Source organism: Geotrypetes seraphini, chromosome 1 (genome assembly GCF_902459505.1).
Source record: "Geotrypetes seraphini chromosome 1, aGeoSer1.1, whole genome shotgun sequence".
Taxonomy (NCBI): Eukaryota; Metazoa; Chordata; class Amphibia; order Gymnophiona; family Dermophiidae; genus Geotrypetes; species Geotrypetes seraphini.
The window spans coordinates 260,029,731-260,045,142 of record NC_047084.1 but is presented as its reverse complement, the minus strand read 5'-3'; the positions used below and the strand labels follow the sequence as shown (position 1 = coordinate 260,045,142).

General features: G+C 42.3%; 1 protein-coding gene across 1 annotated transcript in view; it reads right to left on the bottom strand.

The window, feature by feature from the left end:
• Window positions 1–665: 665 nt before the first annotated feature.
• CPZ (carboxypeptidase Z) overlaps window positions 666–15,412 on the bottom strand; it is a 119,844-nt gene continuing 105,097 nt past the window's right edge. The window contains exons 10-11 of the mRNA XM_033950196.1: window positions 11,212–11,311; window positions 666–2,561 (exon numbers count right to left, since the gene is read on the bottom strand). Of these exons, the coding sequence (XP_033806087.1) occupies window positions 2,197–2,561; window positions 11,212–11,311 (465 nt within the window). The 3' untranslated portion in view covers window positions 666–2,196. The remainder of the gene's footprint in view (window positions 2,562–11,211; window positions 11,312–15,412) is intronic.

Genomic DNA, 15,412 nt, shown 5'->3' with positions numbered 1-15,412 from the left:
ACAAGTATAACTGAAAGTTTAATGAGGCTGCCTAGCTGGATCTTATACGTAGCAACTAAGGCAATTGAAAACCAGGTCTAAGTGCCCAGAAAATATATAAAAAGTGACCAGATAACCACTGTAGAGATGTGGTACAGACTCCCAAACACTCCCCCAATGATCACTGACCCCCCAACCACCACCATAAAAATTGTAATAAAAACTTTACATATCTGCCTCCAGAACATCAGCACCTGGCATAGAAAAGCCTAGGAGAGAAGCACAGAGGTGTCTTAAGTAGTCTGGGGAATGGGCTAGTGAACCATAGAGGACCCAGACCCATAAGCCACTAACCACTGCATTCATGGTGAAAAATGTGCATGCCCAAAACCTTAATGTACTGCCATAGAGGTAGCACCTGCAGCCATAAGGGCTATTGGGGTGGTAGACAGGTGGCTATAGTAGGTTTGGGGGGGGAGGACTCACCATAACGTATAAGGGAGTTGTGGTAAGATGTTTATATGGCACCTTTTTTGTGAAGTTCGCAGCAGTGCCCTATAAAGTGCCCCACTACTGTGTTGCCATGTCTGGGTGTCCAGTCCATCACTTTGCTGGCCCCTCCCGCGTCCAAAAGGTGTGGTTCTAGACGTTTTTGACTTGGACACATTTTTGGACAAGAATGGGATATAGATGACTTAGCGGTCTGGACGACTTATAATTAGACGATTTTCAAAAAATAGAAATATTTTTGACATATTTTTCGGGAATGGACTTTAGACATTGCCAACTTTGGGCGACTAGCGATTTAGGCCCAGAACGGACTCAGACGTATCTTTTGATTATGTCCCTCACTATCTTTTTTTAGATGTGGTGACCAGAATTGAACAGTCTGTGAGATGCGACCACACCAAAGGCATTATAACATTCTCATCTTTGTTTTCCATTTCTTTCCTAATTGCTCTCTTAGCTGTCATTGCACACTGAGCAGAGGGTTACAATAAATCAACAACATTGATCCTTTTCCTGGGGGGTGACTCCTAATGTGGAACACTGTTCTTATGTTTTATCTAGTGTAAGTCACCCTGGGCTGTATAATAATGAGACATAAAACATGCAAAGCACCTCATTATTATACAAAAATAATGTTAGTTCAAAGCTGGCATTAATTTCCTGCACAGGCTGTCAACATGCAGCCCAATGATCCTGGGTGCTATCTTAAAGGGATCAAATAGTGGGCCCCTTACTCTCCCCCTTGAACAGACCCTCTGCTCTCAGCCTTCCTTCAGGTACCTATCCAAACCAACAATCAATGCTCCTCCCAGGCCTACTTGATACAAACCATGGTGGTACAATGAAAAAGGTATGAACAATCCCCTTTTGCTCCTTTCCCTATGTGGCTTCAGTTTCAGAATGGTTCAGCAACCTTTATGGCCCTTTATAGGAGATTGACTCCAAGACCTATGAGATTACCGCTAAGAGTCACATGTGTCATTATATACTTGGAGTCGCAACGGGTAGGAGCTACTGATAATTCCTCGTACCCCATTTGACTAGAGCCCCAGGAATTGTTTCACGCATGCTCAATGGTCTTATAAGGGGTAGGGAGCCTAGGGGTATCTTTGGATTTGTTGAGAGGGGGGGGGGGGGGGCTTAGACTAAGGTTTGGAAAGGTCTCTGTGTGGGAGAAAGAAAAGGATCTTCTATTTTTACAGCTCCAGCACTTTTAAGGAAGAATATCTGGCAGCATCAGGCCATGTGATCCAGGAGAGCAAGATAATGCAACTTGCATGTTTAGAGATTTCCATTGAAAATCTGTGCTGTGGTAAAATGGATTATTTTACTACAGTTTAGTAACTTCCCCTTTGTATGAAAATGCATTTAAAAGATAAGAATATTTTTATGCAGATGCTCTAGAATGAATTAAATAATGAATCTTCTGCCTTGGCAAAAAGATAGAAAATGCAAATATCATTTCAGATAGTTTGTCCCTCAAAAGGATGAACAACAGATAGCATTTTTAGTCATCTGGAACAGTAGGGGTAGGGAACTAAACTACTACAGGTGAAGGTGGATAATAAACCACAGTAACATTAATTTAACTTTGAATTTTAAAATAGATTCAAGTGTAAAAGGCAAACAGATTTGTGTCTCCTTTATCTTAGAGGTTATCGTGAACTTGATAGAGAAATGCTGGAAAGAAGGCTGAACACATTGTAATTAATGGTTTTTAAGAAGCCACAGAGGCCTATTTTGATCTAAAACACTAAAGTAAGACCACCACCAAGGCTTTTCTCTGTCAGCTGAAGGTTCTTCTCCATCTTCAGTTGGTTCATGTACTGTCTGCCCTCTATGTGGATCAAAATTATCCAAAGGATCAAATCGATCATATATTTCATCCAATGGTACATTATCAAATCTACGAAGGGGAATGTTAACACGATGCAGGACAAAATCCACATATCCAGGCTTGCGCATCTTAGCTGGCAGGGTGATTTTCTTCATCACTTTTTTGTATCCTATTGCAGAAGCACTAACTATATGTGTTCCTGGAGGCAGTAATCGCCAGTAGTCTCCATCAACAGCTTTAAAAAACAAACAGGAAACATTAAAAATATACTTCAATACATATGTAGCTTTATTAGCATTTTCTACATGTTAAAAACTCCTAACATAAATTTAAAAATAATGCTAATAAAAAAAATTATGAAACAAACAGAAAACTGTCCATAAATCAGAAAAGTATGCAAAGGACATAAAATGAGCCAAAAATATTTTTCATGCCACCCCTTGCCGTTTATTGCATATAATTTAACTTTTCAGACTTTTAATGTAAAATTTAGGCTAATGTGATAATCAGGTGCAGGAATGCAGTACAGCTCATTACTTATTAGCACAGAAAAATGTCATTGGTTTCACAGATGTATTTGCGCTTAAAACTTCACTACACCTAAGAGAGATCTAAGTAAGTTTTTGCAAAAATGTCAACAGGCAAAGTGCTTTACTATCTACGTCTTTTGCAAGTCATTAACATCAGCCATTACCAAGTTTGGTCCTGGAGGCAACATTTAACATATAATACATAACCCACCTGAAAGCCTGAAGGCTAGTGAACGGGTGTATATTCAGGCATAGTATGCATTTTTGTGTTCCCAGAGGGCTCACAATTCCAAAATAAAATCAAAGTGGGATTTGAACATGGGTTCCTTGGGTTAAAGCCCACTGCACTAACCCTTTGTTCTGGAGGAAAGTTTGTGTGTTCATGTTTACATCAGAATAGCCTTACTGGTCCATTAAGCCCAGTAGCCCGTTCTCACAGTGGCCAATCGAGGTTTGTGGTATCTGGCTAAAACCCAAGGAGTAGCAACATTCTATGCTACTGATCCAGAGCAAGCAGTGACTTTCCCTCATGTCTTTCTCAATAACAGACTATGGACTTTTCCTCCCAGGAAATTGTCTAAACCTTTCTTAAACCAAGCTACACTATCTGCTCTTACCACAACCTCTGGCAATTCATTCCAGAGCTTAACTATTCTCTGAGTGAAAAAAAATTTTCTCCAATTGGTTTTAAAAATATTGCCCTGTAACTTCATTGAGTGTCCCCTAGTATTTGTAAATTTTGACGGAGTGAAAAATCGATCTACATGTACCCATTCTACTCCACTCAGGATTTTGTAGACTTCAATCATATCTTCCCTCAACCATCTCTTTTCCAAGCTCAAGAGCCCTAACCTCTTTAGTCTTTCCTCATCCGAGAGGAGTTCCAACCCCTTTATCATTTTGGTCGCTCTTCTTTGAACCTTTTCTAGCACCACCATATCTTTCCTGAGATAAGGAGACCAGAATTGAATGCAATACTCCAGATGAGGTTGCACCATGGAGCGATACAGGAGCATTAAAACATTCTTAGTCTTGTTAACCATCCCTTTTTTAATAATTCCTAGCATCTTGTTTGCTTTTTTGGCCGCCGCCACACATTGGGCAGAAGATTTCATTATATTGGCTATGATGACGTGGAACCTAGCATCCAGTAACTGTGATTTGAGTTATTCTTGCCAATGTGCATCACTTTGCATTTGTCCACATTAAATTTCATCTGCCATTTCGACCCCCCCATCTTCCAATTTTCTAAGTTCCGCCTGCAATTTTTTATAGCCTGCTTGCATTTTAACAACTTTGAACAGTTTAATGTCATCTGCAAATTTAATCACCTCACTTATTTCAATTTCCAGATCATTTATAAATAAATTAAATAGCACTGATCCCAGTACAGATCCCTGCAGCACTCCACTATTTACCCTCCTCCATTGAGAAAAATGATGATTTAACCTAACCTCTATTTTCTATCTGATAACCAATTCCTAATCCACAACTGAACATTGCCTCCTATCCTGTGACTATTTAATTTTCTCAGGAGCCTCTCATGAGGAACTTTGTCAAAAGCTTTTTGAAAATCTAGATACACTGCATCAACCTGCTCACCTTTATCCACATGTTTATTTACACCTTCAAAGAAGTCAAGCATATTAGTGAGGTAAGACCTCCCTTGGCTGAACCCATGCTGACTGTGTCCCATTAAAACATGTTTATCTACATGTTCCACAATTTTATCTGCTATAATAAAACCCTTAGCACGCATGTGCAGTAGGAGCCTTTGGCAGTTTGCAATGTGTGTGGCGGTTTCCCCAGCAATGTTCCTGCCCCGATCTCTGATGCTGGCTGACTTCTGATGATGCCTCTCCTTCTCACCCTCGGACCAGCAGCGGCAGCAGCCGCGGGGCATTTGCTAGGCCGTCCCACTTCGATAATGCGAAGTGGGCCGGCCTAGCAAAAACCCCGAGGCTGCCTGGCCTAGCGGATGCTGGACAGTGAGCAGGTAAGGGAGAAGGGGTACTACTGGACAGTGGGGAGGTATAAGGAATGGAGAAGGGCTACTGCTGGACAGGAGGAGCAGGGAAGGGGTGTTGCTGGACATGGGGGAGGTAGAAGAATGGGCCAAAAAATGGCAAATGAACTTTAATGTAGGGAAATGCAAGGTCATGCATGTAGGGAAAAAGAACCCGATGTTCAGCTACAAAATGGGAGGATCACTGCTAGGGGTAAGTAACCTTGAAAGAGACCTGGGAGTGATGGTGGACACGTCTTTGAAGGCGTCGGCACAGTGCGCCACAGCCTCAAGAAAAGCAAACAAAATGTTGGGTATCATTAAGAAGGGTATCACGACCAGGACTAAGGAGGTCATCCTGCCACTGTATCGTGCAATGGTGCGACCGCATCTGGAGTACTGTGTCCAATATTGGTCGCCGTATCTCAAAAAGGACATGGCGGTACTTGAGGGAGTCCAGAGAAGAGCAACTAAACTGATAAGAGGTATGGAAAACCTCTCATATACTGACAAACTGAAAAAGCTGGGGCTGTTCTCCCTGGAAAAGCGGAGACTTAGAGGAGACATGATAGAAACCTTCAAGATCCTGAAGGGTATAGAAAAAGTAGACAGGGACAGATTTTTCAGATTATGGGTTGTATAAGTGGGCACTCGGAAAAATTAAAAGGAGACAGGTTTAAAACAAATGCCAGAAAGTTCTTTTTCACCCAGAGAGTGGTGGACACATGGAACGCGCTTCCGGAGGCTGTGATAGGCCGGAGCACGTTACAAGGCTTCAAAGAAGGTTTGGATAGGTTCTTAGAGGATAAAGGAATTGAGGGGTACAGATAAGAGTAGCGGTAGGTTATAGGGATAGTCTGGGACCATTGCTCAGGCAATGGGCCTGATGGGCCGCCGCGGGAGCGGACCGCTGGGCGAGATGGACCTCTGGTCTGCCTCAGCGGAGGCAACTTCTTATGTTCTTAAAAGTAAGGGAGAAGGGAAGACAGACAGGGGGCAGAGAGAAAGAAAGAAAGAAAGAAATACCTAAGTCTACACATCTATTTTAGCACCCATTAATGTAACAGGCAAAAAAACTAGTTTTTTTATAAATGTTTCCACTATTTTTCCTGGCACTGAAGTTAGGCTTACCGGTCTGTAATTTCCTGGATCTCCCCTTGAACTTTTTTTAAAAACTGGCATAACATTGGTCACCCTACAATCTTTATCTGCCATTATTTTCTATCCAGTTATTGAATGCCAGGTTCTGTGCAGGCTTCAGCATTGAATGTCTGATATTTTAAAGGCGGCTAGCATATGCCCAGTTATCCAATATTCAGGCTTGAGGCCATATACTAGAAATTAAAGATTGGGCAGCTATTTATGCAGTCATATTTATGCACTAAACATGGCTGCTTAGTTCTAAATATTGGAAGCTAACCAGACTCCACCCCTGAATTGCCCTGGATATACTGTAGCTGGCTTCCACTTCAGTGCTAACCGATCATTTTCATCATCTCTGACCAAACGAGGCTAAAAATGGTCAGACAGCTACATACAAGCAAGTTAACCGGTCAGTGGCCATTCCCAGTCAATTAACTCAGGCTGAATATGTTTCTATTTTATGCCTTTTATCGAGGGCTTCACAATCAAAATTAGGGCTCACCAGCACCATTTTGGGTGAAGGTGCAGACAGGGCATGAACAAATGAGGATTGCTAATGTCTGAATCTCTAGACCCCAGGGATTTCAACAAAGATAGGCCTGGGGTGGGAGTTCCAGGAGGGTGGTTGAGCCAGCATTGTGGGAAGGGGACTTAATGAGAGGAGCAAGAGAGACTTTTCCTTTGGGGAGGGGCATTATACCCTATAAAACTGCTACTTTGACTAAAGTGTTCAGGTGTTTTTAAAATGTGGCCGGGGAGTATCCAGGCCCACATAATAAAGCTTCTTATGAGGTGAATCAAAAGCAACATTATTCATTTACCACGAGAGTCAGCAACTTGCAGTTTTGATATACCACAAGCTGCTGACTTCCACAGTAAATCAAGGTGCGATAACAGCCCATCTTTTACCATACCTTGATAACTTCCCCTCTTAGTTTCAAATTGCAGTCACTTTTTGACTGTTGTTTCCCCCCTCCCCCCATTTTCCCACTTTATAAACCTTTCTCCTGATGGTGAAACCAGGCAAAACAGGATCAAGCTATTATACCAGAAAGGTTGCTGCAATATTGGCAACTACCTTCCTCTTCTAGTGCCTGAGCATGTCACTTGCATGATATCTTCTCCCATATCCATCACATAGAAGACTGAATTGGAGTCTTCTGTTCTACAGTAAGACTCCAAAGAATATTGTTTTCAAAATATTTTCTTCAACAGAGGATCATTAGGCTCAGAGGGGCATTTTCGATAGGACATCTCAGTCTGAGGTTGGACATTTTGGGCAAGACGTCCACAAACCCAGCAGAAAAACTATCCATTTTCAAAACTGCCATGTCTATCTTTTACTTTTGAAAATGACCTATGTATAAATTTTGGTCCTTAGGACATCTATCTTTTTTTTGCCATTTTCAAAAATAAAAATGTTCACATGAAAAACGCACAAAAGTAAGTTTTATAGATATAACCAACTATCTTGTCTGATGGTGGCAGAGGAAATCTCCATTAGCTGAATTGGTTTTGGGGATTCTTGCCAGCTGAATTGATAAGGATTCCTCTTCCACTATCAGCTGATGGCTATTTTTTTCCCTATCTCTGGTGGGAGGGGGTCAAGACCACTGGGGGGTAAAGGTGGGGCCCGCCTTAAACCCTCCAGTGGTCATTTTGGTCACCTTTGGGGCTCTTAGATCTCTTTTACTTTGGTGTACAGGGCCGCCATCAGGACAGTGCCACCAGTCCTGCATTCAGGGACCCGGAGCTGACAGGGAGCCCGGGCTCCCCCAGGGTCCTAGGCCACAGTCTAGGGGGAGGGGCGATCCGCCCCACGTGGACAGGAGAGAGCTGGACGGGGGACCCGCGGAGTTCAATACATCTCGAGCCGCGAGGCTCGTCTTCTGTTCCTGCCTGCACTGCCGCTCACATATAGCCGATCGCAAGTGTTCCCCGATGTCAGCGCTGACGTCGGAGGGAGGGCTTAAGCAAAGCCTGCCCTCCGACGTCAGCGCTGACGTCGGAGAATACTTCTGGTCGGCTATTTGTGCGCGGCAGGGCAGGCAGGAACAGAAGACGAGCCTCGCGGCTCGAGATGTATTGAACTCCGCGGGTCCCCCGTCCAGCTCTCTCCTGTACATGTGGGGCGAACCGCCCCTCCCCCTAGACTGTGGCCTATGACCCTGGGGGAGCCCGGGCCCCCTGTCAGCTCTGGGCAGGAAACAGAAGACAAGCCTCACGGCTTGAGCTTCGTTTTGTTGAGAAAGTTGCAAAGATGGGCTGGGAGGCAAACACGGAACACAAAAGGGGGGAGGGAGTGCGTTTTGGACACAAGGCATGAACTTGGGAGAGAGGAAGGGAGGGAAAGAGATGCTGAGGTGGGGGAGAGAATGGGTTTTTGGACCAGAAGGCATGGACTTGGGAGAGAGAAAGGGAGGGAAAGAGATGCTGAGGTGGGGGAGGGAATGGGTTTTTGGACACAGAAGGCATGGACTTGGGAGAGAGGAAGGGAGGGAAAGAGATACTGAGGTGGGGGAGGGAATGAGTTTTTGGACACAGAAGGCATGGACTTGGGAGAGAGGAAGGGAGGGAAAGAGATGGTTGTGTACACGGGGAATAGAAGAAAGGAGAATTTTTGGTCATAGGGAGGGAGTGAGGTACAGAAAGTGGCATACCAGGGTGGGGGGGGCGGTCCGCCCTGCCCCGGATTTACGTCCCAAGGGGGTGCACAGCTGGCCACCTTCCAGTGTTCTCCCTAGGCCGGCAAACTGCGGCTCTTTAGTCACTTGAGTGCCACCGCCGCCATCGGGAACAGGCCGGCGCCAAGTTCTTCCTGCTTTTCCCTGTGGGGCCGGCCAACTCTCGCCACTCGCGTCAATTCTGACGTCGGAGAGGACGTTCTGGGCCAGCCAATCGCTGCCTGGTTGGCCTAGAACGTCCTCTCCGATGTTAGAATTGACATTGGGTGGCGAGAGTTGGTCGTCCCCACGGGGAAGAGAAGCAGGGCGAACTCGGCGCTGGCCTGTTCCCGATGGCGGCAGTGGCAGCCTATTCCCCAGTGGCGGTGGCAGCATTTTCCCAATGGTGGTGGCATAGGGGAGGGCAGGGAGAAAGAAAGAAAGGGGGGACAGGAAGCCAGAAAGAAAGAAAGGGGGCAGGGTGAAACAAAGAAAAATGGGGCACGGAAAGAGAGAGAGAGAGAGAAAGACAGACATACAGAACGAAAGAGGGTGTGGAGAGAGAAAGAAGGGGGCAGGGTGAGAGAGAGAAAAACAGACATACAGAAAGAAAGGGGGTATGGAGAGACAGAAAAAGAAAGAAGGGGCAGGGTGAAACAAAGAAAAAGTTTGGGGAGGGAATGAGGTTTGGAGGAGAGGAAGCATACAGGAGGCTGAAAGAAGGGAAGAAATATTGGATGCACAGTCAGAAGAATAAAGTGCAACCAGAGACTGATGAAATTACCAAAGGTAGGAAAAATGGTTTTATTTTCAATTTAGTGATCAAAATGTGTCTGCTTTGAGAATTTATATATGCTGTCTATATTTTGCACTATGGCCCCCTTTTACTAAACCGCAATAGCGTTTTTTAGCGCAGGGAGCCTATGAGCGTTGAGAGCAGCGTGGGGCATTCAACGCAGCTCCCTGCGCTAAAAACCGCTATCGCATTTTAGTAAAAAGGGAGGGGGAATATTTGTCTATTTTTGTATAGTTGTTACTGAGGTGACATTGCATAAAGCCTTGACCTCTTTGAAAACCCGCGGAATATAAATGATAATTAACATTTTCTCTGCGTACAGCGTGCTTTGTGTTTTTAAAATTTTATTGTTGGTAGATCATTTTGACTTGGCCACAAAGGTAAGGGGGAGGGAGGGAGGGGAACTGCTGAAAGACATCTAGTAATCCTTGAAGACGACTGTGCAGGGAATTTAATCATGTTTTGTTATGTGACTGGCATTATTTAGACTTTAATTTCTATGAATGAATAGAATGAAAATGATATAAATTAAATGCTTGTTTTTATGTGCGTGTGCTGAAGGAAAGTGGAGAGAGAGTGGGCTGAGGATGCTGAAGGGAAATGGGGAAGAGAGAATGGGGAGAAGACGCTGATTTATAAATTGACAATTGTACAAAATATTGTTTCTTTTTTATATTCATCCATAGCTGCATGTTAATGATGTGCTCATATGCACTTATTTATCATCATAACATATACATCATCATTAACATGCAGCTGTGGATGTGTAAGGACAGGCTGAGGAGAATGGATGGGAATGAAGGAAGGTGCACATATCAACATATCGTACATTTTTAACATGCATGATGCAGCTATAGGCAAGCTGAGGAGGATGGGATCATACAGATGTGTATGTTCAGATATGCGCTCAGATGTGTAGTTATTTCTGATATATTTATTAAGCTTACAGTATTTATAAAAACACATTTAATACTTGTTACAAGAAATATTGTGCAATTGTGATCTACTTCTGGCCTACAAAGGTCAAAAGAAATCCTTAACTGAGATTTTACATTCAAAAGTGAATTATAGCTACTAGCACTATTATTTATTCGTTATTTATTATGCAGATGTTTGTTAGTTTGTTATTAGTTTAGTATTAGACATATGTTAGTTTAGAATAGATAGGTATAGATTAGTTTAGTTTAGGTTAGGTTAGGGCCCTGCTGAAAGAGTCTACCTTGACGTGGTTGCAGGCTTACAAATCTTTTGGTCAGAGTGCGGCAACAGAGAAAAGTATGTGTGTATTCGGCCCATGGAAGAAGGGGGGGGGTCAGGGGGGGAAGGGGTGCGTGGGGGGCCCAATAGGATTGCTCAGTAAGGGGCCCAGAAATTTCTGATGGCGGCCCTGTTGGTGTAAGTCCCAGCATGTAAGTTCCACCTAGGATGTCCTGAAAAGCTTTGATTATTGCTTTAGGACATCCAGGTGGAAGACCACTCAATTTCTGCCCATAACACACCTCACAACATGCCCCTTTGAGCTCTGGATGCACATCCGCTTAGAAGTGCTACTGAACATCCAGAAAATTTGTTTTGATTATTTGGACTTTCCTGCTATTAGGACATCCAAGTGCAGACTTAGGCAGGTTTTTGGATATTTTAAAGATTTGATTATGTCCCTTTCAGTCTATAAAAATTAAAATTATTTTATGCAATACCTAATAGTATAGTAACTATGGCCATGTCACCCAAAATGCAATAAGATTTACCTGTAATAACATCATGACGAATTCCTCTAACTGAAACACGAGCTTTGTGGATAGGATTATCATATTCATCCTTTACAATACCTTTAATACCACGATGAATCTGTCAGTAAAAAATAAAAAAGTAATTACTTTTATATATGTAAAATGTAACCTGTGTCTCCCCCTAAATGGAATTTTCTTTTATTTAGTCGTGTGACCCGAGGTTTTTTTTATTTAAATGTTCCCTTAGTGGAAGACCAGGTTATCATATAAAAAGATCTCACCCATAAATTTTAAAACCGGGATGAATTAAATAAGTAAAAAAAACAGATACATATCTGATAAGTGCAATAAGATTTTATAAAAGTTTTGCACTTAAATATAAAATCACAAATATTCAAATTATTATTTATGCAATAACAACTGAATGGTTTTGTTTCTTTTTCAGATACTTTAAATTTCACTTTTCAAAATCAATCTATCAGATAAGTAATGTTGTTTCAGTCTTCTAATGAACCTTAATTGTGATTTTGTTCAGACTGAACAGTCTCTAAGCTGGAATTGATCTTTGTGTCTAATTTTTTTCTTATGGATTCAGGTATGTCTTCTTGTTTTCAGTTCTGTCTTTCTTGTTGGGATCTTCTTCATGGTGGGTACCTTTCTCTGCACACTCTTGCTTGTAGATACCACCTACTCCTTGACTTTAAAAACTAAAAGGAAAAAACCTACCACTTATTAAATGTTTTATATGGTTCCCTATCTACACTCAACTAAATGAAATAATAATTCTGAAACCCTAAACTAAACCCTCCCACATTTTGCTAATAACCAGTTTGTATTTATATTAATCTCAGAGTTTAATCAGAACAGTATGAACCAAGGTTTAATCATATTATAATCAGTTTCTTCCACTGAAACTGCATATACTCAACAACAGGGGAGAGTGTGGCATAGTGGTTAAAGCTACAGCCTCAGTATCCTGGGGTTGTGGGTTCAAACCCACGCTGCTCCTTGTGACCCTGGGCAAGTCACTTAATTCCCCTTTACCCAGTTGCATTATAGATTGTGAGCCCACCATGACAAATAGGGAAAAATACTTGAATAAATTCATATAAACTATTCTGAGCTCTCCTGGAATAGTATAGAAAATTGATTGAATAGTATAGTACACAGCTCTGCTTTAGAACACTACATTAGTTTCTTTTATTTCACCAATACCTTGTGGCAGATTACAAAAGGATGAGATTCTGGTCATATCTAGAAGATTACAGGGAAACTATCGGTTGGAACATTTAGTGCTCCTTTTACTAAGGTGCGCTAGCATTTTTAACGCACGCAGAAAATTACCACGCGCTACACTTCTAGAACTAACGTCAGCTCAATGCTGACTTTAAGGTGTAGCATGTGCGGCAATGTAGCACATGCTATTCTGCGCGTTAAAGCCCTAGCGCACATTCGTAAAAGGAGCCCTTAGAGTCTGGTGAAGACTGAGGTTATTGGTTATATCAGGAGTTTGTCTTGATATCTTTCTTGAATAACCTGGTTTTTATTTCCCTCCTGAAGGTTTTATAGTTTGGTGCCGAGATCAGTAAATTGGAGATGTGGCTGAAAACAGCTTTTAAAGTAAGGACTTTGACCAGAAATCTTCAGAACTTTATCCAAAAATTCTCAGCACATCTAATAGCCTTAACACTCATTTCATACACCAAATGAATTAAATATTTCACTATGTCCTTACTGTGTAGAACCTTTAATCCAAAGGTTCTACAATACAATCTTCTATGAAAATCACTGTCCAAGGAATGGTTTGTTTGTTTTTTTTTATTTCAGTAACTTGTCTTAATCAAATTCACTACACCTCTAAAACACCAAAATACGTGGCTTCTAAAGTTTACCAATACTATTATGAATATGTAAATTCTCTCACCAGAATTTATTTTCTCAAAAATTAAAATTCTTAACACCTATAGCACAAAATTAATCCCTCAATTAAATTCTAGCCATTCTCATCAATTTTTAAATGATCAAAATGGAAATTTATCTTTTAAAAGATAAATCTCAGAGAAGCACACAAACTGCCTGTTCCTATCAGCACAACATCCCTACTCAACTGACTAACTTGGCAGTTAGGAACTCTCCCAGAGAGAGAGAGAGAGCTGTGCTGCCCAGAATTCCAAAGGGTGACATGTGCAGCTCTGAATTCTTAAAGCTACAGTGACAGGCTAATTTCCTCTTAAATAGCTCTACATTTTTCTTTCTATTTTTTCTAGTTACAAAAATCAATAAGAAATTCTATTAATAATGCTCACTAGTTTCCAGTCCCTCATAGAATTACCTACAAGTTAGCTCTCTTAACCTTTAAAATCCGTCAGAGAAATCAACCTATATTTCTTGATAAACTTCTTATCCCTTATGCTCCACTGAGATCAACAGACCAACATCTTCTGTCATTACCCTCTTTAAAAACTATTAATACAAGGCACACAGATATCTTTTCTGTCACTGCTCCTTAAATAAGGAATAATTTACCAGCCCATATCAGAGAAGAAACGCTAGAAAGACTTAAAAGCTCTCTGAAGAGTTTTATTTTCAAAGATGCATTCGAAATCGGAAATACTTAGATACGCTTCCCAATTTTTTAGTCCCACAAACTGGCAGCTTTTAACCCTTACCGTATTGTTATTAACTCTTTTTGTTTTTCTTTTCTATATTAATTAGTAGTTCTACCCCAACTTCTCTGAGCTTCAAGTAAGTTAAGTCGATGTCTGTCTTTATATGTTCTTTTCCCCAATTTGATTATAAAATCGCTTAGAAATTTTTTAAATTAAGGGTATCAAATTTTTAATAAAACTTGGAAACTTGGAATAATGATTTGCTGAGCCTTGTGTACACCCTGATTTTTGTGACAAACAAGCTCATCTCTATATTTTAAAGTTTTCTATTTTGAAGCACCGTATTTTTCGCTTCCTAAGACACATTTTTTTTCCACCCAAAAGTGGGTGGAAATATTGGTGTGTCTTATGTAGCGAAGGTACAAAAATTACACCCCCCAATACCGTTTAAAAACATCCTTCCCGTCGCTGAACCTTTTTAAAACACCCTGCCTGCTGCCCCGCCGCACGCCCGCTACACCTCTATAAAATACCCCATCTCCCTGAATGCCCACCGCTGTCTGTTGCACCTTTTTAAAACCCTGTCTGTCCACCCACTCGCCGCCGGCGTCCGCCCACCCGCTTACAAATTACCTGGTGGTCCAGCGTGATCCCTCCCTCCCTAGCTGTCTCCTCTTCTTATTTCCCAGCCAGCGGCACAGAGGTCAGAAGAGCGTGGTGGTCAGGAGCAAAGTTTTCTGTGCTCCCACTTGGGCCTGCGCTGTTTTCTGAATGACTGCGATCAGTTCTTGCGGGACTCGCGTCGTGCTCTTCTGACCTCCGTGCCGCTGGTTGGGAAATAAGAAGAGGAGACAGCTAGTGAGCGTGGAAGGGATTTTAAAAGGTACCGGGGGGGGGGGGGATGTTTAAAATAGCAAGACAGCCGTCGAGGGAGGGATTTTAAAAGGTTCTGGGGGGTTTGTTTAAAATACAAAAAAAGCTGTCTAGGGATTTTAAAAGGTACCCGGGGTGGGGGGGGGGGATGTTTAAAATACCAAGACAGCCATCTAAGGAGGGAGGGATTTTTAAAGGGGAGGATGATTAAAAAAGGTACTAGAGGGTACGTAGGGGTATGGGGGGATGATTTAGGGTACATGGGGGGAATGGGGCCTGCCTGCCTGCCATTGGGCCAGCCTGCCCGTCACTAGGCCAGCCTACCTGCCACTAGGCCAACCTGCCTGCCCTGTGCCCTGTCCCTGCCCACCCTGTGCCCTGTCCCAGCCTACCCCTAGACCACCAGAGGGGAGACATGGTACAGAGCCTGGCAGGGAGGGGGGACAGGGTGCAGAGCCTGACAAGGAGTATGGGATTGGGTACAGAGCCTGGCAGGGAGAATTTGGTTCAGAATGTTTTTTTTCTTGTTTTCCTCCTCTAAATCTAGGATGCGTCTTATGGTCAGGTGCGTCTTATGGAGCAAAAAATACGGTAAAAGGTATCATTTGAATACATCCTTAATGTTAGGAATTTTTTTACCGAAGCAACTTTTAACCATTCACTGATTAATATATTTGATGAGTTAAACAGCAGTTTACAGAAAATCACACGTGGAGAGGCATAATCAAAAGATACAT